This window comes from Anomalospiza imberbis, chromosome 9 (genome assembly GCF_031753505.1).
Source record: "Anomalospiza imberbis isolate Cuckoo-Finch-1a 21T00152 chromosome 9, ASM3175350v1, whole genome shotgun sequence".
NCBI classification, from domain to species: domain Eukaryota; kingdom Metazoa; phylum Chordata; class Aves; order Passeriformes; family Viduidae; genus Anomalospiza; species Anomalospiza imberbis.
The window spans coordinates 25,890,836-25,913,301 of NC_089689.1; the positions used below are offsets into that span (position 1 = coordinate 25,890,836).

Consider the following 22,466-nt stretch of genomic DNA (forward strand, 5'->3'; position numbering starts at 1 on the left):
CTGTGAGTAAAGTAGCACATTAGAATTCTGTGTGATAAATTGCTTAAAATCAGTCTGAGTTAAAATACATTTTAAAGAATATTTGGAATATTTGCAAATGCTTTGTCCCAAAATATTTCAGTAGGATAACACTGGCCTGTCGAGTTTTTTGGAAAATAAAATTCAGTAAAATCCTGTGCAGAGTCTCCCATAGGAAGAAGCCTTATTTTTTATTAAGGGCTAGAGCTAACTGTGACCAACTGTGCCAGCTGGACTGGCAGGAAACCCTGCCAGGTGCATAGCTGAAACACCAGTTACACCTTCTAAAGTATTTCCTTAAAACTTTTCAGACTGTTAAAAATTTGGTTTGTACTTAAAACACATTTTCCATGTGCTGCTCAAGTCTCGTTTTCAGCACGTATTGACCAAAACCCACTGCCACGTGTGTGAGACTACAGGTAGAAGATACACATTGCTTGGCCAGCGCTGGCTGCAATCTGAGAATGTTTGTGCGAATCTCCATTCTGGATGGGGCCTTTAGAAGATGAACTGCTTTTGTACCAGCAATACTGTTTCTCTGGAAATCCAGCTTTGAAAACGTTTCAGTTTGCACTGTAGGCTCAGTAGAAATTCCTTGAGTTTATTAATTTAAGTCCTTGGAGAGTCTGCTCTTGCTGGGATTTTGTCTTTGCAGTTTCTGATGCCCATGTTGAGCCTGTGCCAACTCAACCATATGGCTGCTCCATACCAGGAGTGGATTCCTGAGTACAGGGAGGCAGGCTAAGAACAGGCACTGGGAGCAGGGGGTCAGTCTGTCACTGAAAGTTCACTGCCTGAGCCCAGTTCCTATCATAAATTCAGAAAACAAGACATCTGGTGATAGGTCAGAGTGAATCAGTGAATTTAAAAGCCATTGAAAGAACAGTCTGGAATCTTGCAAAGACATTACAAAGTGGAAGAAACACGTAATGGACTAAGAATAATAGTATGAGCTGCTTCTTTATCTAAGCTAATATCTGTGTCCATAATTATGTAAGTTGTTTCTTCTAAGCAGATTAAGTTTTTAAGTGGTTCAATTCAGAACATGAAAATTCTTAATTCTGTGCTTGTCAGATCCTGAGCATATAATTTATTTTCTTTACATCAGCAGCCCAATCTAAAGAATTGGAACTATAACTGACCTTTGTTATGCAGTACTTAAACTGGTAAAACTGTGTTTCTTAGTATTTATAGAATCTTTTGCCATCTTGTAAAGACAGAAACATAAATAATTTTAGCAATTGTTCCTTAATATTTATTTATGTGTCTTGCTGGTTTGCAAACAACAGTTGTCCAAAGCTTCTGCATATAGAATCAGCAATTCTTTTACATAAATTTTATATTCTAATTTTTTTTTTGGATAGGGTATTTGTATCACTCTTTACTTTGCATCCTGAAACAAGAAATAACTTGTTATTCTTGACCAAGAGAATAAATTGGTATTCTCTTGACCAACAGTATGTATTGGTTGGGAGACAGGTTTTCTTAACTAGCACTGTTATCTGAAACCTGGAATTACTTTGTATGGAATGGTTTATGCTCATAGCAAAGCTCCCCTCCAAAGCAGGCGGCAGAACCTACTGTACTGGTGCAGGTTATTATTCATTTTACCAGAATAAACCAGTTTGTGCAGGAAACACGTAAATTGCCGAGGCTTGAGAGCACGAAGTGTGAAGCTGGCGCCAGTTCACGGCTGTGGGAGGGCCCCAGAGCTGCTGCTGCTCACCTGCTCCAGCCGGGCGCTCACCGGCGCCTCAGAGTTCTCGGGTCCCGGCTCCACTGCCGGAGCAACCAGGCCGAGGAAAGGTCCCGCACACTGGTAACAAGCGGGGCCGCTGCGCTTTGCAGCGCAATGCCCCCCTCTCCCCACACTTCGAGCCTTAAACGCGAGCGTTCAGGCTCCGCTCCCCCAGCACGGCACCAACCTGTGCGGGCGCAGCCCCTTTAAGGGAGGCGTGTTCCCGGCCGGTGGAGGCAACGTTCACTTCCAGGTCGGGGGGGGGTAAACACGGGGGAAGGGAGGGAAAGAAAAAAAGCGAATAGAGAAGGAGCCCAGCGACGGGACCGGCTGGCTGGGCGCTCGCCGGCGGCACCCAGCGCCGCGATGGTGAGGGGGTGGCGGCGGCGGGCAGGGAGGGAGGGAAGGAGGAAGGGAGGGAAGGAGGAAGGCAGGCAGGAAGGGAAGGGAAGGGAAGGGAAGGGGAGCTGTTCGCCTGCAGCCCCGGGTGCCGGACCCGGCGCAGGTAGCGGAGGTGACCCCGGGGAAGGGGCCGCCATGGCGGCGGCGCAAGCCCGGCTGAGGGGCTCCGGCGGAGCCCCCTCCCGTCCCCTCCGTCCCGCCGGTACCGCGGCCGGGCCGGGGCAGCCCCGCCGTTCGTTGTGTAACCACGGCGCTGCCGCCCGTTATGTAAAAGGGCGCTCAGGACCCGGCGGGCGGCAGCGAGGGAGGCTCGATCCCGGCTCAGTGTGAGCCGGTGTCCCCAGGGCGCCGGGAGGGCGATGACGGCCGGCCCAGGCTCGCCGCCCTGACCGGCCCCTCACAGCTCCGTGCGGGGCCGAGCACCCGCGGCCGCCAGGGCGGAGCGGGGCAGAGCCCCTCGGCCGGCCGGCCGGCGTGAGGGCGCAGCCCGGCACGGCACAGCCTCCTGCGGCTCCTGCCAGCCCCTTCCCTCTGCGAGTTGCTTTGTCCAGGGTCTGTCTGGAGGCAGCCGTGCCAAGGCGCGGTGCGTGGGCCTCGCCGAGCTCTTCCAGCACGGAGCTGCCAGAGGAGCAGCCCTCCCCTGCTCCAGACAGGCCGGAGCAGAGCATATGGGAGCTGTTTGGATTGCTCCTCTGCTCCAGACATGAGTGTGCATATTTGCTTTTCAAGGACTAGCAGAAGCTTCCTGGGCAATCTAGTCTCATCCCTTGTCATTAAAAGCCTAATTTCAGTCAATCCCCTAATGAAGTTATGTGTCATTGTTATTGAAGTAGGTACATCTTGTGCCCGCTCTTTTATTCAGTGAACTAGGGTAGAATTTCATTGTTTAACTATGTACTGATGTCTAAATTTACGGCAAGGCTTCCAGTTCATGGCATTTTTACATACCTTTGTTGCTGTGCTTGCAGCGTGCTTCTCCTTAATGGCTTTTTCTGTCTATAGTTTATATTAATTGTGCTGTATTTTTTTATAGGTGGCATTTGTATCTCTCACCTTTTGATCTTCTAGGCTAAGAAAAGCTGGGTTTATGTCCTATTCCTAATGTGCTTTTCCTCCCCAGGGGATTCTAGTAGCTCTAAGAGTTACCTTTAAACTGAAATGGTGCAGGTAACTCTTGACATAAATAGCCCTGTGAGATATCCCGAGTGTCTTGCAGGTGACTTAATCCTTCCTTTTTTTTTGTGCTTCTCCTGGCACCTTCTTTGGCTGCTTCACCTTGTTCTTTTGTGGTTCAGCACACCACTCTGGTTCCACTCTCTATCATTTCTAATTGATGAATTCGTATTTGAAGTTCTTGATATTAATCTTGAAATAAGTGGCATTACTATGTTGTTCTAATATGGCACTATTTAATTTTAGGTCTCTTGTGATCACTGTTGATTTTGTATCAGTAGCAGCTTTAATCTCTATGTTCCCACTTCTTGTGCCAGAATAGTTAATGTTAAATTGGAGTTTTGAGCATAATCCTTCCTTGAATCTGGCTAATAAATCACCTACTTCTGTTTAATTCCATTTAACTTAATTTAAATAGGATAATCATAAGGCTTTCTTAGTAGCATAAATCACGAAACTGTTTATTTTTCACTGCCTTTCGTCTGTTAGCACTCAGAAGAATTTTGGTGTCTGTTGCTTGAGTTGCTATTTCTTAATTGTTTTAAGAATGTTCATTTTAAGAAAGTAAGTAAAGTTTTGGGGCTGTGGAGAGGTGGAAAACAGCTGGAAAACATGGTACATCCAACACCAAAGACCGAGGCTCTAAATTACCTCTTTCTTATTTTCCTGTTAATGTTTTGAGAGAAATGATCACCACAAATTGAAAAGTTCCTAACCCTGTACCCATCTTGTCCTTTGAGACTTCAGAGAGGGAAAAGCAGGTGGGCCTGGCTTACAGAGACTGTGCACGTTTGGGGTTTGTCATCCTGAGTCTGCAAATGGGTTTAAAACTCGGGGAGCACATCACAGACATGGCTCTGTTAGAAATGACATTGGTATTTGTCCTGCGGTGTTAGATACTGGTTTATTGAGGGGGGAGCAAGAACCAGCCAAAACAAAACATTACTGATGGAAAAAAAAATTTGATTTTTAACGAGTCTGAGAGATAGAGCCTGTAGGAACTGAATCTGTCGGGCTGGAGTTGGTAGGATCACAACTGCTGTAGTGAGAAAGGTCCACACAGCAGTGGATTTTTTTTTTTTTAAGCTAGATTGTAATGACTGACCAAAACCAGCAGTTATACCGGTTTCTTATTTTTCTTTAGGTATTGTTATATAAGCAGGTACTTGCCTGGTGATGCTTCCCCAAAGGAACAGGATTTTATTTCGATACTCACACTCAGCCAGTTAACCTGGGTTTGTAATGTTTGCCTTAAGATTCTCTAACTTACTCCTGGTGCTTTAGTGTGTCCCCTTAAGTTCTTTTTGCTTTTTAACTGCACTTCGAAATATGTGTTGAGTATATTCTCATGGTATTTAAAGCTGATTCATGGAATTCTCAAAAGAAAATGTGGAGGATAATGTTCTTTGGGAGAACCTTTCCAACTGGTGTGAGCTTGAAGCTGAACTGGTAACATCAAGTTGAAGCTGGTTTTGCATTTCAGTTCACCACTGTATTGGATTACTGTTAGAGGCCAGCAGCCAGGCAGTTTACCCCATCCCCCTGCACACTTTTGGTTTGCCTTGATTATGCTGAATACTTAAAAAGTTGTTTTTTTAAAAAAGAATTAAATTAAATTAGCCTTTAAAAGCACATCTAAATGCAATTATTCTACTTTTTATGCTATTCCATAAGCTAGCCAGGTTTTAGATGTGTCACATTGCTCTCATAATATATGTTTTAGTTAATGAAGGCACCCCAGCTCCCAGCTTGCATCATGTAATTCATAATTCTGTGGTTTGGGGAATTAATTTTTATATTTGTTTCCTACTCAATTCATTTGATATAATGAAAGAAACTGTGAGGTTAATTGAAGTATCAGATAATTGGGATGACTATGAAAAAGTAAAATAGTATAAGGGAAGTTCTACTGAAAAACTGCTGGGTGATGTTTATTAAATAATAACACAAAAATTTGAGTGCTCTGCTATGGTTGACATACATTTATAGTGTCTCATTAGACAGAAAGTGAAGTGATCAGAAAACAAATGGCAGGTTTGTCTTCAACCTGACATTCAAGAGCAGAGCTAGAGAAAGGAACACTGAAATTCTGACCTTGTAAGAGCTTAAATACAACTTTAACTGGGCAATATTGTCTTGAGGCATAGGGGAGTGAGAAAATGAATGTCTTCAGCTCATATGAAAGGCTTCCAGACTGCATTTGAGTTTTCTATTTCAGTAGCAGGCAGCCTAGGAAATTGTTTTTAGGATGCTTGTCAGAGGACTTTATCAGCTACAGATAAAAAAAACATTTTGCCTGTCTGCCCAGGTTACCTCAGGAGCCTTTGTCAGGGGTATTTTCTCAGCCTTTTGGCAGCAAGTTGAAGAAATACTACAAACAGCTCCTATAATGGGAATGAGTGGAGTTAATAAAAACAGAACTGTGTTGTTTGCAAGTGTAATTGATCCCTGCTTGTGGTTTTTGTTCCTTGATTGTGTGGAGATGCCTTGCGTGAACTTCCAGAGGGATTATATAAAAATTAAACTTGCATTTCCAAAGGACAGATTGGCCACTCAGAGGTACTGGTTGAAAAAATAGTTTTCTGAGTCATATGCCAGTGGCCTATCTACAGGGCTAAAAATTCTCATTGGAGTTCGTTCACTGATACATCAAAGTGTTTCAGCTCTTCTGGCAGGCAGGAAGGAACAGTTCCAGGAGGAATGAAGAGAGACAGTATTCTGGTTTTGTCATCTTTGAGCATCAAATTAGAAACACAAGATCTAATGGAGGTGTGGATGTCTTTGTTTCAGTGGGAATGATTTTCATACACCTTTGAGTAAAGATTCTGATTTTTGTTTGATTCATCAGTTGTCATAGAAGTCCTGAGTATATATTGATTTCAAGTTTAAAAGGAAAATTTCCCATCTGATATAAAAAATGTACTGTTTTAAAATAGTCAGGCATCATTGCACACTACAAAGAAACAAAAAGAAACAAAAGGCGCTCACAATTCCAAATTCTGTCCCTCATTTTCTTATCATCTTAAGGTTGGAGGCAGCCGAAATTGCCGTTCCCTGGTGTGGGAGCAAGTTGCATTAGAAAGTAACTCCTGCTTTTAAAATGATACAATGTAATAATTAAGCTTAAAAAATAATAAAACTTAAGCACTTAGCAAAATTGAGTTAAAGGAATAAAAGTTGCATGTCAAAAGCTGCAGAAAGAGCTTGCATTTGAATAATTTGGAGATTTTATTTCCCAAGCCTGTACTTAAGTCTTCGGGAGCTATTAAACTGCAGTCTCTAATTGTTGTTAATACATGATTCATTAAAGATAGACTCCATTCCATCTTTGCCCCAATGTGGTACCTCCCAGTCCTCAAATTTGTGCGCCTAATTTTAGAAGATTTATCTCTGAAACATTATTTATATTTCTTCTGTATAACCTTTTACATACTTCAGTATGCCTGTGATCAGCATATTAGGCAAGCGAAGCAACAGCAGTTAAATGAGCTGAGAAAGAAACGTGAAATGATCCAGAACTTTCTGTATAAGAGGGAAGCTACTGTTTTTCTTACAGATGAGATCTGACAACAGTTGATGCTGTTATTTTCAATATTGTCTGGGGGAGTGTGTACCAGTCACTTGGCCTTCTTTTGTGTGGTGCTGGGGATGATTCACAGTGCTGAGAGTCATTCTTTATGTTGATTAATCTGTGCGGCTGAAAACAGTAGGTTATTATTAGAGAGGGAATAAAAAAACCCTTTGAGATTTTCATGTATCAGTGTACAACCTCAAACTCTGAGGCAAAAGATCAAGTTTATATTCTGCCTTGTCCTTTGTACCTAGATTTCTGCTATAGATGATTTCCAGGTGCCAAGTGCCTGGAAAGAGGAAGAGGATTAGTGTAATAGATGTTAGTTTATTGCTGCACAAGATTTGGAATGAAACTAGTTCTTTTCGGGTTTCATTTTTTGATGTGAAGCTCCAGCTGCCCTTTTCAGTATCAAAAATTGCTCCTATATATGCAATTTATCTGCAGTATCTGCATTTCTTATGTAGGTTGGTAGTAGACTTCTAATATGCATTGACTTAAATGAAAGATTAAAATAAATATTTTAAATCCAGAAGTATAATTTGATTTTTAAATCTTCTTTCAGTCTGTCTTGATTGATTAATTCCCAGTAGACGTCGTAAATTAAAATTATTTTTCAGCAATTGCTTTTTGTCCTCTGGGAACACTAGTAGGGTTCAAAGCACAGCAGACGTGACTGGATGTGGTTCTGGGGGTGACAGGGGAAGGAGGCTCCCATTGGTTTGGCCAGTTGTTCATTGTGTGACCTGACTCTGTGTGGCTCTGAGGGAGACGTCTCCTCTTGTAATATCTGCCAGACTAACAAAAAAAGACATTATAGAGTAATGGAAGGTTCATAGAAAGAATGACTTGACTAAATCTCCTTTGTTTCATTGTGCTTTGCATATGACAGGAGGAAGCTTCTCCATATTCTTTACTTGATATCTGTTTGAATTTCCTGACTGCCAACCTAGAGAAGTTCTGCACAGAAAGGCAAGATGGAACATTTTGCTTGCAGGAGCCAGGAATGTTCCCTCAAGAAGTGGCTGATCGACTGCTGCAGACGATGGCATTTCATGGTAAAAACAATCATTTGTGGGTCAGCAGTGAACATATTCCACTGGAATGTGGCATTGCAGTTCTGCTATATTTTCTAGTAGAATCTGCTGTTGCAGCTGTTAAACCTGTGTTCTGTAATCTCTGAACAGAGAATTTTTGTTATTTTTGCTTTACACAGCTTCAGCTGAACTTTGCATTGCCACATAGATCTAAATAGAAAGTTCTTAGTCTTAAGACTAAAGTTTATGATTTTACTGTTCCTTTATTTGAACATTCTTCAATCTTCTTTCAATCATTTCAGAAAAAAGAAAGATTCTACTACTTCTAGCAACAATACCTCTTGAGAAGAATTTAATTGATTTTTTTTTTTGCTATGTGCCCATGTGATTAAGTTAGAAAATAACCTTGTGATTCATTAAAACAGTTTCTCATCTCTCTTAACACTTTTATTGACATGGAATTATTTGTTTCAAAGCACTCCGTTTTACAGTGGTATAAACAGCTTATGGCATTCTTACATTTTGTGTACTGGCTTACTGGTTCTTTGTCAGCATTGCTCTGAGGATAGGGCTGACATCTTGGTTGCTTGCTTTAAGCATGATAAAATTTGTATAATAAAACTTCTTATGATGAAAAAGTAAAGGTATAAACTGTGCTAGAGTAGAGATAAGAGACCGTTCCTTGAGATGCTGGAGAATTTTGTTAAAAAATGAGACGTGACACTAGAAAAATTACTGTAAACAGACCAAGCACTCTATTTTATAGGTGCAGATTTTATTTGGGTCTTACTGGGCAAGTAATGGTTTTCTCAAGTTGTTCTAGTCAGAAGTAACAGAAGGAATGGTCCTAAAAGAGACAAGCTCATTAAAAAAAAGGGCAATCTTTAATATACACTACTTTCTGATAAGGAATTATTTAGAGTAGTCCCAAGAAATCAGATTCAAGGAAACTGAATTACCAGACATTTACTACCAGTGCTGGCAATGGTAGTAGAAGACACTTCCAGACACCAAAATGTCACAAACACAGAGAATGCAGGATGGAAAAAAGTGTGTGGCAGGTAAACACAGTATGGCTAAGGTAGGCCAGGGAGAGAGCTTTGGTTCTTAAATGAAGAGATTAGCAAAAATTAAGAAGTAATTTAATGACATTTTAACCGAAGTGTAATTGTATTTATTGTTTTTTTATTTTTTCTGCTCCATACCATATTGTTTCATCCCATATTTTTCCTTTCCCTGCAAGAGAGGAAAGTATTCCCCTTACTACTTGGTCAGAAATACCTGAACCATTTGCTCCTTAGAAAGGTCTGCAAATCTTTATATTTGCCTTTGTCACAGAGGCAGTTACTAGCCCATGACTTAAATCCAAACTGTAGTGGCAATGATGTTATTATTCAAATATATTGCATTTTTATTTTATTTTCTTTGTAAAGTACGTGTGAAGATAGGAGATGAAAAGCTAGGAGTGTTGATGTTTATAACCCTGTAGGAGCAAAACTAGGACATGTTCCTCCTACTCCTTTTGTGTGGATGCTTGTGCAACCGTACCCTTCACATGACTTTTCGTAATCCTTCTGTTGATAAGGCACCAAGATTTCATATTTTTATATTCAATGCATTTTTGATAATTCAGGGAACTCAATGTATTGTTTCAGTTAGGATGTTGCCAGTGTCTTGTAAGAAAACACTTCTTACTCATTCTTTCTACAGAGTAAAAAGATACTAAACAAGATTGTTGCTTTTTCTTTTTTTCATTGCTGTCTTTTTCTCCTTCCCACCCTTTCCTTGACCTCTTCTTTCTATTCTTTGAATCACTTGTTAGGTTTCTTTCTCACATGCAGCTTGTTTCTGAGCAACACTCCTACCTTCTTCATATAGAACATAATTAGCTTAATTTGGTATTGATCCTACTTATGAATTCAATCAAATGCTAGATTATGTAGTTAAAGCAAGATGAGAACAGGTCACTGATAGGCGGTGCAATCTTGAGGTTAATGGAACTGTGGCCAGAGGAGAATTGCCCTCAGAAATTTTGAAATTCTGCTTTTAGCACATTTCTAGCCAGTTCAGTAAGAAAAATGCAGCAAATGAGGACAGCAGTCTGATTGTTTTTGAATCATACCTGTATTTATTTATTGTGTGTTCCATTTTCTGAACCAAACAGGTAATGCGCATTTACTGCTTCTTATTTATCTGTCCTATTCTTAAACTTGGAATTTTCCAAACATGACCTCATAATCTTCAAAGTGGAATTGCAAACATAAGATTTTGGGATCGGTGGCATAATGATCCAAGGCAAACTACTTTGTAATTAATTTTCTCTGGCAACGCTTTGTACCCTTTAATGTCAAAGTGGTGCTGTGTAACACTGGAGCCAAGCACTGATGCTGTTTTCCCACAGGGCTTCTGAACGATGGGACCGTGGGCATCTTCCGAGGCAACCAGATGCGCTTGAAGCGAGCCTGTATCCGCAAAGCCAAAATCTCAGCCGTGGCTTTCCGCAAAGCCTTCTGCCATCACAAGCTGGTGGAGCTGGATGCCACGGGGGTAAATGCTGACATAACGATCACAGACATTATCAGTGGGCTGGGCAGCAATAAGTGGATCCAGCAGAATCTGCAGTGCCTGGTGCTGAACTCACTGACTCTTTCTCTGGAAGACCCCTACGAGAGGTGTTTCAGTCAGCTGTCCGGGCTCCGCGCGTTGAGCATCACCAACGTGCTCTTCTACAACGAGGACTTGGCAGATGTTGCTTCACTTCCCAGGCTGGAAAGTCTGGATATATCCAACACCTCTGTCACTGACATAACAGCACTCCTCACCTGCAAAGACAGGCTCAAGTCTTTGACCATGCACCACCTGAAATGCTTGAAAATGACCACAACCCAGATTCTGGATGTTATAAGAGAACTAAAATACCTGAATCACCTTGATATTTCGGATGACAAACAGTTCACATCGGACATAGCTCTTCGTTTACTGGAGCAGAAAGATATCTTGCCTAACCTTGTGTCTTTGGACATTTCTGGAAGAAAACACGTCACAGATAAAGCTGTACAAGCATTCATTCTGCAGCGGCCCACGATGCAGTTTGTAGGACTGCTAGCTACTGATGCCGGCTACTCAGAGTTCTTAACAGGAGAAGGAAACCTGAAGGTTAAGTGGGGGAATTAATTTCACTGAAAAAATATAATGTGCAGGGAAAATAGAGCTAATTGTTTGTAAATGTATGTGTGTGTAGGTTCATTTTTTTAAACTGTTAATTACAATTACTGGCTTTAGGTGAAATTCCTACTTAATTTTGACACAAACTGCTAAATTTACATAATACTGTGTATATACATATACTTGTAAGAGACATCTGCTTTCTGTGCCTTTTCAGTGAACCTTAGATCTTGATTTTCCATATCTAAGAGAGCTGAACTTTGTGTTGTCTGAAGTCACTTAGTGGGATAATATTCTCTGGATTCCAGACAGTGTTTGGCATAAGTCAGCAATGTGTAAGGGGTGGAGGTAGAATTTGCATCAGCTTTGTGCAGTTCATGATTCACAGGGCAGATACAATAAAGCTGAATAACTCAGCTGCTGTTTTGCTCCATCACCACTGCTATTTCCTCTTACAGTATTTCTTCCCATCTTTAAAGGTCTTCTGGTGATGATTACATCACCTAAGAAGCAATAACTTAGGATGAAAGACTTCCTCTTCTTGAACAAATCCTCAATTACTTAGCCCCTTAGGATGAGATGATGTTTTCTGAAGTGCATTTATTTATCTTTTAGAGCCAGGCAACAAGACATCATTCCCTGTTCTGTAAAATCTGAAGGCAGTTATTGGAGAATGAGCAGGTCAGAATTAATTTTTAAAAAGTTGTTTTAGACATGTCAGTGGTATATCATCTTTGACACTGAGTTTTCCTTTCTGCTGTGTCTTGAGGATGATGGAAGCTGCAGAGGGAATGAGGAAGAGAGCCTAATGTGTCCATAGTTCAGTCTGTCTCCTGTGCAAGTCTAGTTTTCCACTTCAGTTTTAAAATTCAGAATGCTCTTGTTTTAGGCAAGTGGAGTAACAGCTACAGAATTTTGTATTTTTTCCCCCTGAAACATTTGACAGTTGTTAAGGGCCAAGTCTCTTGAGTACTTAATTGTCACAGCTGATAGTGAAGTGTCTGAATGGTGAAATGCATAGAGAAAGCAAGTTCCCCTTTGATGTGATGATATCCAGCACCAGGAGGTTATACCTCATTTTTGGTATAAAATAATGCAATGTAATCCTTGCTGTTCAGAATACTTCCTTCACAGAATTGTCTGTGCCATGAAAGGGCAGGAAGGAAGTAGGTTCTAGTAATGTGAAAGTCACAGTGGACTTGTGGCACTGTGTTTAGCAAAATGCAGTTTGCATTCCTTTTTTTTTAAGGCATAATTGTCAAGAAGAGACTGTAGGCTAGGATTGGTTTTATTTCCTTTTTTTTTTTTTTTTTTTGGTGACCTAAATTCATTAGTAACTACTGAAATATTCAACTGCTTAGTCTAGATACTGCTAAAGAGTAAACAAGACACAGAACTCATGGAAACAGCAGAGGTAAAATATTACTGTCTATACAGCAGCCCTGTGAAATTTGATTATGAACTCTAGGCAGATATTATAGTTGAGAACATGAAATCAAGTGGAAATTTTTCATGTAGGGTACAATTGGCTGTACAACATGTCAGTAAACAGGGTTGCCCTATTCTGATCAGAGGAGAATATAAAACAGAATCCAAGATGCTATCAGTTCTCTCAAGGCTGTAATATATTCCTGATATCAGAAGTTTCAGAACAATACGCCTGTATACAATACAGGATGCACAGAATGTGACACTTCATGTATAAACATTTTGCTTTTTTTGTATGTGCCATGTTAAGTAGAACAAGTTCTGCGTGCTGCCCTAAGAATTTTAAAAAACAGTGATTGCAGCAATGATTCATTGAATAGTAGGACTGAGGAACAAACCACCTTCAGTTACACAATTTACAGTTATAAACAGAAAATATTAAATGGGAACTAGAGCAGGCTGGCAATCATTTGCTTACTGAAGGACTTGGCCAAATCTTTGCCTTTGAAATGGCAGCTTTGCATTTTTTGAGAACAAAACTTTGAAAGTAAAATGTTGACATCTTGAACTAAAGATTATTTCTGTGTTCACAGGTGTCAGGAGAAGCAAATGAAACTCAGATTTCGGAAGCACTGAAGCGGTACAGTGAACGGGCCTTCTTTGTGAGAGAAGCACTCTTTCATTTATTCAGCCTGACACATGTAATGGAAAAAACTAAGCCTGAAATTTTAAAGGTAAAATCATAGTTTTGCTGGTTCTTGTGTGTTCTTCCTGAGCTCATCCCCAAAATCCTAGTATAAATTAGTTTATAGGCTTTTACCTTTTTGGTTGTGTTTTTTAAGATTAAAATTGTAATGTTAAATAAAAATAAAGAACTACTTAAACACGAGTGACGTAGAAGATGCCCTGCAGTGTTTTATGTTAGGCAAAATTGTTCTCTACTAACAGAAATTATCTAAATTTAGTAGCATGTAAATTAATTTTTTCACATACCTTTGATTATGATATGAAATGTTCTTCAGATGCTGAATTCTGTCATTATATCATATCTGTTTGGGCTCTAATCAAAGGTCTGTCTACTCCTACTCACCAGACACAGCAGTGCCTTCTGCTGATGCTCACGAAACAGTAATAATAAGGAAAGAATTCAGTAACAGCATCTCCAGTAGGGTAATGGGTGAATGGATATTGTTAGTGTTCTGTATGGAGCTGTAACCTGGAGCCCAGAAACTTCCTTAGAAATCCATTCTAGGCATTGGCTTTCCATGTCTAGAACACCAGAGATGGTTTAAATTTTTAGGGATCCTAAAAAGAGGCACCAGTAGGACACATGGTTTTTATTTTTCTTATCCTCTTCGATGTTGAACAAGTGGCCTTAAATTTGGCATCAGTATCAAAAAGACTTTTCCAGTCAGTTATCAACAAGAAAAACATTAGGTGTTTATTTGGTGAGATCATAATCAACATACATAGCCAAAAATATCATTCAGGAAGAAGCTGCAAAAAATCTGTCCTGATCTGGCAGCTATGGATGTGATTTGAAATGCCTCATCACCAAACAATAAGGCACTACATCATTATCATTGCACTGTCCTGCTTCATTCAGTTCTGAAGGGGTCTGATGATTCTCTCCCAGCCTGGCTCTTTCTAGGAATTTCTTGCAATCTGTGCAGCTTCTTCATTGAGAGGTTGCTACAAGCTGTGCAAAAGGACTTGGAGCTGTAGAAGTTGCCAGCTTTGAATTGCTGAGCAGAAGAAAATGTTATTCCTTGAGAATTAAAATCACACCAGATGGATTTCTCACTCAAGTGCAAGGGAGGCAGAAACTGGGTGCTGTGAGTCACTGTTGTGGCTCGAGCAGGAGGCAGATTGTTCTTGGGGTCTGTGTGCAAATGTGCAAGCAGCTAACGTGGGCCAACCTTGTGCTGCAGCTGGTGGTGATCGGCATGAGGAACCACCCCCTGAACCTGCCCGTGCAGCTGGCGGCGAGCGCCTGCGTCTTCAACCTCACCAAGCAGGACCTGGCGGCCGGCATGCCCGTGCGGCTCCTGGCAGACGTCACTCACCTGCTCCTCAAGGCCATGGAGCACTTCCCAAATCATCAGCAGGTACAAGGGAAAACTACTCTGCTTTCTGTGGCATCCTCTGTCTTGTGGGTCTCAACAAAGGGTTTCTCCACATCCCAGGACCTCGTGGAAATATGTTCATGGCAAGAAAATGTTCTGAAATTTGTGTGTTTCTAATGAAGCAATTATTTTTTGTTTCTCACAGCTGCAAAAGAATTGCCTTCTTTCACTATGCAGTGACAGAATCCTTCAGGATGTCCCATTTAACAGGCAAGTTTTAGATGTCAGTTGAAATTAGTTGTAGCATTGCAGAATATTTTTCTTCAGAAGCTTTGTTTCTGGCCCCAGTTTTGCTCAGTTTAAATCATTCCAGTGTGCTGAATTTATCTGGCCTATATTGTTTTAGGCCTGTTGGCCCAAATATATATACCATTGAGTGTAGGTCTGAAAAAATCCTTTGCTGTACAGGGGTGTTTTAACTTCACCTGGATGGGTCTATCCTTAATTCGATGTAACAGAAGTCAGCATTTCTCTGGGGTTGCTTTTTGCAGACATTTTTCTACTCAAATGTTTTGTCCAAATATTTGAAGTGTGATGGTCTGTCGTTTCAGAAGATTATGCCAAATTTTTCTTCCTTCTTTAGAAGCAATTCCTGTGCACTCTGATACATAATTAGAAGTAAGAGAACCTAAGTCAATAGCTTAAAGCTGACAGAGGCTCATGTAATACCCCCAATTTCAGTGTGTCTTTCTACTTTTCTTTATTTTCATTTTACAGAAGTGTGAAGCATGCTTCTGTTGTCTGTTTACATCTTTCTTATACTTATGAGACTTATGAAAATTAATTTTTTTTCAACTTTCAGGTTTGAAGCTGCCAAACTTGTTATGCAGTGGCTGTGCAATCATGAAGATCAAAACATGCAAAGGATGGCTGTAGCCATAATTTCCATTCTTGCTGCAAAGGTATGGAATTAAGCTTTGAGATGATATGATATCATTTCTAAAGTCTAAAATAATGTTGATGTGCTTTTGTTTGTTTGCAGCTTTCAACAGAGCAAACAGCTCAACTTGGTGCAGAACTCTTCATTGTTAGGGTAAGTCAGATGCTTTCCTGCCATCCCATCCTCTCCAGCTGTTCATACTAGCAGTGTTCCTGAAGATATAAAGTAAACATAAGGAGATAAAATTCTAAGAACATATTAATATGTATTCATGTGAAAATTACTTAGAAGGTAAACCAAAGTGGAAAAACTTGGCACAATTCATGCAAAGTAAGATACCAAGACACGCCTTGATTTGAAGTTCATTCTTTAAGGTGAAAGATACTCTAAATGAGCATATTTGAAGTAAATACTGCTGTAAAGGTTCAGAGTTCTGTGGATGGCTTTTTGCCATCTGTAATAGCCCTACACATATAATTACTGTGGAAACAAAGGAATTCCTTTAGCAGGCAACCAGGATCAGAGCAGAGGTAAAAAGTTTAATAGCCGATTTATTTTGTATTGTTTGACTCTAAGCATGTATATCTTTACTCTTATGCATTGCCCACTTAGTGTAGAAAAAAGCAGAGGAGTTAACCATATATTGATATTTTGATGGGTTTCTTTTCCCCCAGCAACTTCTACAAATAGTGAAACAGAAAACGAATCAGAATCTTGTAGATACCACCCTCAAGTTCACATTGAGTGCACTTTGGAACCTCACAGATGAATCTCCAACAACGTGTCGGCACTTTATTGAAAACCAAGGGCTAGAACTTTTCATGAGAGTCTTAGAGGTGAGGAAGGGGGGCTTGGTGATGGATTGTCAGCACAGGTTTGTAATTAAAGCTGTTTCAATAATAAGCATAAATGTTTACTTGTTTTTTTGTTTCCTTTATCCACAGTCTTTTCCATCTGAATCATCCATCCAACAGAAAGTTCTTGGACTTTTGGTGAGTTGAAAAAGAAAAACAGTCTGAAATATATACTTTTAAAATTTTATTTTGAAAGGATTTTTTTTACCCTATGTTAATCTGAAAAATTAGTTTTTCATATCCTAATATTTTTACGTTCTTCTTTAATCCTTATAGTGTGTTATTCGCAATTGACATTTTCTGGGCTGTTTTGTGTTTCTTCAAAAGTTATATTGAAATTGGTAGTTAGAGTAAATAAAAAGCACTTTTAAAAAAGGAGAGTGAGGCTTCACATGAGTCCAAATGCAAAAACTAGGTTGAAAGTTAGCAGAATGCAGAATTTTGCACTGCTGATTTTTTTTTTTTTTGAAATTGGGCTTGGAATGCTAAAAATAGCCTTTGATTTAGTGTAATCTACATGTTAATGCCATAAAATCACTTACGAGAAAACCTCTTCGTTTTGACGCAAGTTCCTGCTTAGACTGGAAATATTTCATAAAGCAAAAGCAGTATTTTGGCATGTGGTGTTCACCTGGATGTACAGAGATCTCATCTGAGTGTTTATCTGTGTCTACTCACACAATTATAGTTCAAGTTTGCATTTATCTCCCTCACACCATCTTCTTTCTTTGGACATTTTCTCTTTTTTATTAATATTATTGATTTCCCCATTCCAGAATAACATAGCTGAAGTTAAAGAACTCCATTCTGAATTAATGTGGAAGGACTTCATAGACCACATCAGTAAATTGTTGCACAGTGTGGAGGTGGAAGTGAGCTACTTTGCAGCAGGGATTATTGCTCATCTGATATCTCGAGGAGAGCAGGCTTGGACATTAAGTCGCAGCCAGAGGACATCTCTCCTTGAACAGCTGGTACAGAAATGATGGTGAATTTTATCACAGTCTTTTCTATTTTTGTTTCAATGTTTGTATTTAACAATCAGTGTTCTTGGTTCTGTATTTTACAGCACACTGCCATTTTGAATTGGCCAACCCCAGAATGTGAGATGGTGGCTTACAGGTAACTATTGTCCTATCTTGTGATCAAGAGTCTGGGGGGAAAAAAGTATACCACATATCTACTTTATCTGATATGTGCAGGTAGTTGTCTTAAATGAGTTTTAGATGCAGCAGACCAGCCTCTTAATGTTTATCAATGTCTCCTGTAGTTAACAAATGACCGAATGAACAGACATATGACCTCTGAAGCAATAGTATCTAGTAATAAAGCAAGTAACTGTTTCTCTTTTTTTTTTTTTTAACAGGTCTTTCAATCCATTTTTTCCACTACTGGGCTGTTTCATGACACCTGGTGTCCAGTTGTGGGCAGTGTGGGCCATGCAGCATGTTTGCAGCAAAAATCGTATGTATTGAGAGAATATTACCCTTAAAATTCTCATTTTTTGGTATTTTATTCACTAGCATGAAGTGGGAAAAATAAGAATTTCTGGGGTATTCACTCCTAATCCTCTGGAGAAACTACATTTGGGGCTTGACTAAATGGGGCAGAAAAAGAGAGTAGTAAAAGTTCCTTATATCTCTTCTATTAACTGAAATTTTACTGTTGGATGCATAGTGTCAATTCCAAAATGTGGATTTGCTAAGATTTAACTACATTTTTTGCTTGCACATGTGTTTTTAGTCAAATAGATTATGCAAGTATTAATGCTGGGCAACAAATTCCTTTTAAATTAAGAGCAACGACCATGGCATGCTACTGAGGTTTGCATTGGCCTACTCCTGACTTGAGACCAAGACAGAATTCCTTTCGTTCTGATGGTAGTTGATGCCAGAAACTTCTGGACAAAATTGCAGAGAAACCAAATGTTTGGTAGTGAATCTAATAACCTACTGCGGGAGAAAAAGTGTTTAATTCTGAAATATGAAGATGTATTTGGGAGGAAAATCATCAGCTTTTGGTGCTTGGTACCAAGAAAGCTTTTAGTAGTCCTGGAGAGGAGATGCTCTTTATTTTGACCTCCTCTTACAGATGACAGTGTAGTCTGGAAGTAATTGGTTTAAATTTTTTTGTGTATTTTTTTATTCTGCTGCTGTTTGTCTATGTCATAGTCACCTCATTGAGGTAACCTAACTAAAATATTTGTAGTGCCACAGTCAATGTGATCCCCAACGAAGTGCTCAACATCAGCATTAAAACAAGTCTGGTGTTGCATCACTGAGATGAATGGTGAAATTGGGCCTGTCTGAGGTAATGCCCTGTGGATTGCATTACAGTCATCCTGACCTTTCCATAACAACTTCTGGAGCTTGCACATTACATTCACCCTGCAGCTCTTTTTATAGCTGTTCCCTGCTCTTAATAATTCTGCAGCTGATGGGGGTGTGATTTTAACTTACTGAATTCCAGAATGTAAGTGGAAAAAACCCCGGAAAGGCATTTGTAGCAACTTATAATTAATGAGAGGCCACCATCAATATATTTGGCAAACTACTTGTGTTTGCTCTCCAAGCCTGGAGGCCTCCACAAATGATGTGGTATAACTGATACCATTTTTTGGTAACTGTTATGTATCAAGGTTTTTGGGAAAGGGGCTATTATTACCTGGATACTCATAGACACTATAGTGCTTTTGATTCCCATTTCTTCTGGTTTGTTTATGTGCACTTTAAATGCCTGTAGAGGAGCTAGGAGGAAGAGAGAATACTGTGCGTATTGCAGGGCACTTTCCAGCTTTCAGCTGAGACAGACTGCTAAGAGACCTGATTACAGCTGGAGTCCTGTCCAAATAACTCTGTTGTGTTGTCAGTTAAATTACTCATGCACTTCTGTGGACACTTTAGGGAGTGTCTTAAATACTGCCTGGAGACAAAAGTGGATTTGAATCAGTGTTTACAGTATCTCCTACCTTTACCCTAGATAATTCTGGTTTTAATTCCCTTTTTATAATCCTATTACAGCTGCCAGATACTGCAGCATGTTAATTGAAGAAGGTGGTTTGCAGCATTTGTACAACATCAAGGAAAATGTCCACACTGATCCCCATGTCCAAAGGATTGCTGTTGCCATCCTGGATAGTTTAGAAAAACACATTATGCGCCATGGGAGACCACCACCGTGTAGAAAACAGCAACAAACCAAACCAAACTGAAAGCTGCAGGTAGAGGAGTGTAAAGTATTGTCTCTGTAATAATCCTCTCTGATATGTGTGTAGTTGGAGTAACTTATAATATATTGGTCACCATTAAAGTGATTTGCTGGTAACTGTGGTACCCAAACCATGTGTGGTAACCTTGCTGATCGTCACCTTTAACAGCAACTGCGTACACAACTTGTAAAGAGTCACAGCTTGAGCTGGTCATGCCTGCAGGGTTAGTGCTGCCTACCAGGAAAATGGACTTGTACTGATCCATATGCACAGCTGGAAAGAAGACTCCAAGGAGTATCTTGTTTTGTGACTTCTGAGAGAAAAGGCTATTCCATGCTTGTGGTTGCTGTTCATAACACTGTTCACCAGTTTGGTGTTTGAATAAAACTGTGTGTGGTTGTGAGATCAACACTTCCAGACTAAAACAAAAGTCCATGCATGCAGGTGACAGACTTGTAACTAAGGCGACCAAAATGTCCAGTGTCTCTTCACCCTTCTAGACACAAATGGGGTCTTCAGCTTCCTTTCCCTTTTGCCTGCAAGCCATGTTCTTTTGTTGTCTTTACTGCTGGGATGATGCCTTTTTACAGTTAGTTTCTCCAGAGTCCACCCTCCTCCTGTCAAGGTGGGGACCAGCATCACATTCAGGGAAAGGGGAAACCCACTGAAGTAAAGCAGTAGAAAATGGATCTAAAATGAGACAGTACTAAAAAGATGTTTGAGAATTTAAATTTTATAACAAGAATGGGGTTTTGTTGTTGTGCAACTGCCTTTGGTTGTGTGTGATATCTTTCTTTTGTTTTTAGAATACTGATGGGGATAGGAGAAGGCTCATTAGAGCAAAATAACTGACATGACTTCATCATGGAGGGGGTTGCATGTATTCATAGAAGGCTGGGATATTTGGTCACCTTATTTATAAGAGACTAATGATTGCTCTCATTTACTGTAAATATTCTGTCAGTATTGTGCAGTGAATTATATTTCCAAGCCATCACAGTGAGTGCAAAGTATCACCCAATGTTCTATGTAAGCCCTGTGTCAATTGCATTTTGTGGAGTATGAAATTTTACATAAAGATGCTAATTGTAACAGCTTATTTCTTTCTTGGTTACCTTTGGGTTTCAAACCATGTGTTGAATGAAACATATTGCACAGTGTACAGATGCCTGATACAATGCAAGTGATGGAAGCAAACTGCATGTCCATTCAAATTCAATTTAATGTCAGGTGTTGTTTTTGTTTATCTGCTTAGTCTTCATATTTCCATGGCAACTGATTGATATTCAGAGACTCTTCTGTAAATATTTGGTAATTGAATTTAAAAAGAAAACTTATGTTTGGTAGCTTACCAGCAGAAATGGCTTCTTCATAATGACCCGTATTTTACTGTTTTTAAGTCCTTTCCCTCCCAACTCCCATCCTTCACAGAAAAACACCACCTCTAATCTTCAATAACCTAATTAATGTGTATTTCAGCAATCTCAAAAGGTACTGATCAGTAATTTAATTAGTGTTGTGTAATTGTTTTTTGTACTAAAGTATAATTTTGGCTGGCATCATTTTAATCTGTGGATCTGGTTACATAAAGTTTTCTCAATTCCAACAGAAATTCAGCTGGCTGTAGCTTTGAATTATGAAGATGGTTTAAAAATTAAAAACAGCCTACAGGCTTTTACCCACCACCCTTCTAAGATGTCTGCTATGGAATTTCCGTTACATGAAATGGAACACAAAACTTGCCAAAATGGGTGTCAATAGAATGAATATAAATCAATTGCTAGAAGATTTGACAATAAAGATGACAACTATCCTTACAGTGCTGTCTTTTCCTAATAACAGGAGAATTTGCTGAAGCAACTTAACTGAAAAAAAAAAAAATTACTCCTCCATGCAGCCCAAAATGCAAGGATGATGCTGGCATCAGGCCAGATGTCTGAGACATGTCACTTCAGGAAGTTCTGCAACCAGCAAGCACAGAGATGCTAAATACCCATTTTCTTTTGCTCCCCCACACTTCAGGCAATCAGTGAGCAGAATTCTTTCAAGCTGAAAACTCTGCATGCCCACAAGGTATAAATGCACTATATCTATTTGTATATGCCACTTACAGAAAGGTCTCTTCACACTCCTGTACAGCTTCAGGAGTTTCTGCCAGGACAGAATAATTCTGGAAGCAACTTTCAAACTTTTTGTTCCACCTGTAGCATTTGCCACCTTTTGTGAAGGCTGAAAATCCTGACTCTGCTTTACCTTTGCAGATCTTTACATAGAAAATTTGTATGTGTATAATTTGGTAAGCTTCCCACACACTTTTGGCACAAGTGAAACTGTGGTTTCCTTTGATACTATCGTAGCATGAAGTTCCAATGTGGTAAGCCACATCTTATTTTGATAACCTATAAAGCATTTCCTATAACCACATTTGCTGATTAATTAATTTTTCTTTGAAATGCCCAGTCTAGGGACGTAAGAAGCTGTAGAGCTAAATTGTAGGGCACATTTTACTGCTGGAGAACCTCAAAGGAGAAGAAGAAAATAACCTTAATTTCCAGTCAGCTAACAGAGGAATACAGGTGATGGAGAGAGGTGTCTGGCATAGACTGATGTGATGGCCCTATGTAGCTGTGCACATACAGGCCCCATGTTTTCTCAAGCACTGGTTCCAAAGGGAGGTGAGTTTGGGTTCCTGGAGTGGGTCAGTGTTGCACTACTCACAGCAGAGCTGGGCTCAAGTACTCTGTGCTAGTACTGCTTGTTCTGTCAAAGCAGTTGGAAGAGCACTGATACACCTTTATAAATTTAATTTCTCTCCAGTATTTGTTTTTTCTGTTTAAATGCACTATGTTTTCAGCCTTATTTTTTT

At 39.8% G+C, this 22,466-nt stretch overlaps 2 protein-coding genes and 1 long non-coding RNA gene across 4 annotated transcripts in view; 2 read left to right on the forward strand and 1 right to left on the reverse strand.

Annotated features, from left to right (window-relative positions):
- Window positions 1-22,466, forward strand: part of SCP2 (sterol carrier protein 2) — a 155,416-nt gene that overhangs the window by 106,153 nt on the left and 26,797 nt on the right. The gene's annotated exons all lie outside the window — the stretch shown is intronic.
- Window positions 600-2,077, reverse strand: LOC137478748 (uncharacterized). Its single transcript, XR_011001769.1, has 2 exons — window positions 1,944-2,077; window positions 600-825 (listed from the first exon to the last, which is right to left on the reverse strand). It is a non-coding gene; the product is annotated as an uncharacterized lncRNA (long non-coding RNA).
- On the forward strand, window positions 2,004-21,419 carry LOC137478742 (protein zyg-11 homolog B). 2 transcript variants are annotated; one of them, XM_068198770.1, is made up of 14 exons: window positions 2,004-2,125; window positions 7,795-7,960; window positions 10,341-11,095; window positions 13,126-13,266; window positions 14,464-14,640; window positions 14,804-14,868; window positions 15,461-15,560; window positions 15,641-15,691; window positions 16,213-16,374; window positions 16,483-16,530; window positions 17,169-17,366; window positions 17,462-17,514; window positions 17,759-17,856; window positions 19,413-21,419. In XM_068198770.1, exons 1-14 carry the CDS (start codon window positions 2,123-2,125, stop codon window positions 19,601-19,603), a joined length of 2,208 nt encoding a protein of 735 aa, XP_068054871.1. In that variant the 5' UTR covers window positions 2,004-2,122; the 3' UTR covers window positions 19,604-21,419. The 2 variants fall into 2 exon arrangements, with proteins under 2 accessions (XP_068054871.1, XP_068054873.1); XM_068198772.1 differs by lacking the exon at window positions 2,004-2,125 and adding an exon at window positions 2,244-2,261.

Coding starts and splice junctions, on each gene's coding strand:
- LOC137478742 (XM_068198770.1), top strand. Junction 15,692..16,212: donor CAGAACTCTTCATTGTTAGG/GTAAGTCAGATG, acceptor CTTTTCCCCCAG/CAACTTCTACAAATAGTGAA. Junction 16,375..16,482: donor TTTTCATGAGAGTCTTAGAG/GTGAGGAAGGGG, acceptor CTTTATCCACAG/TCTTTTCCATCTGAATCATC.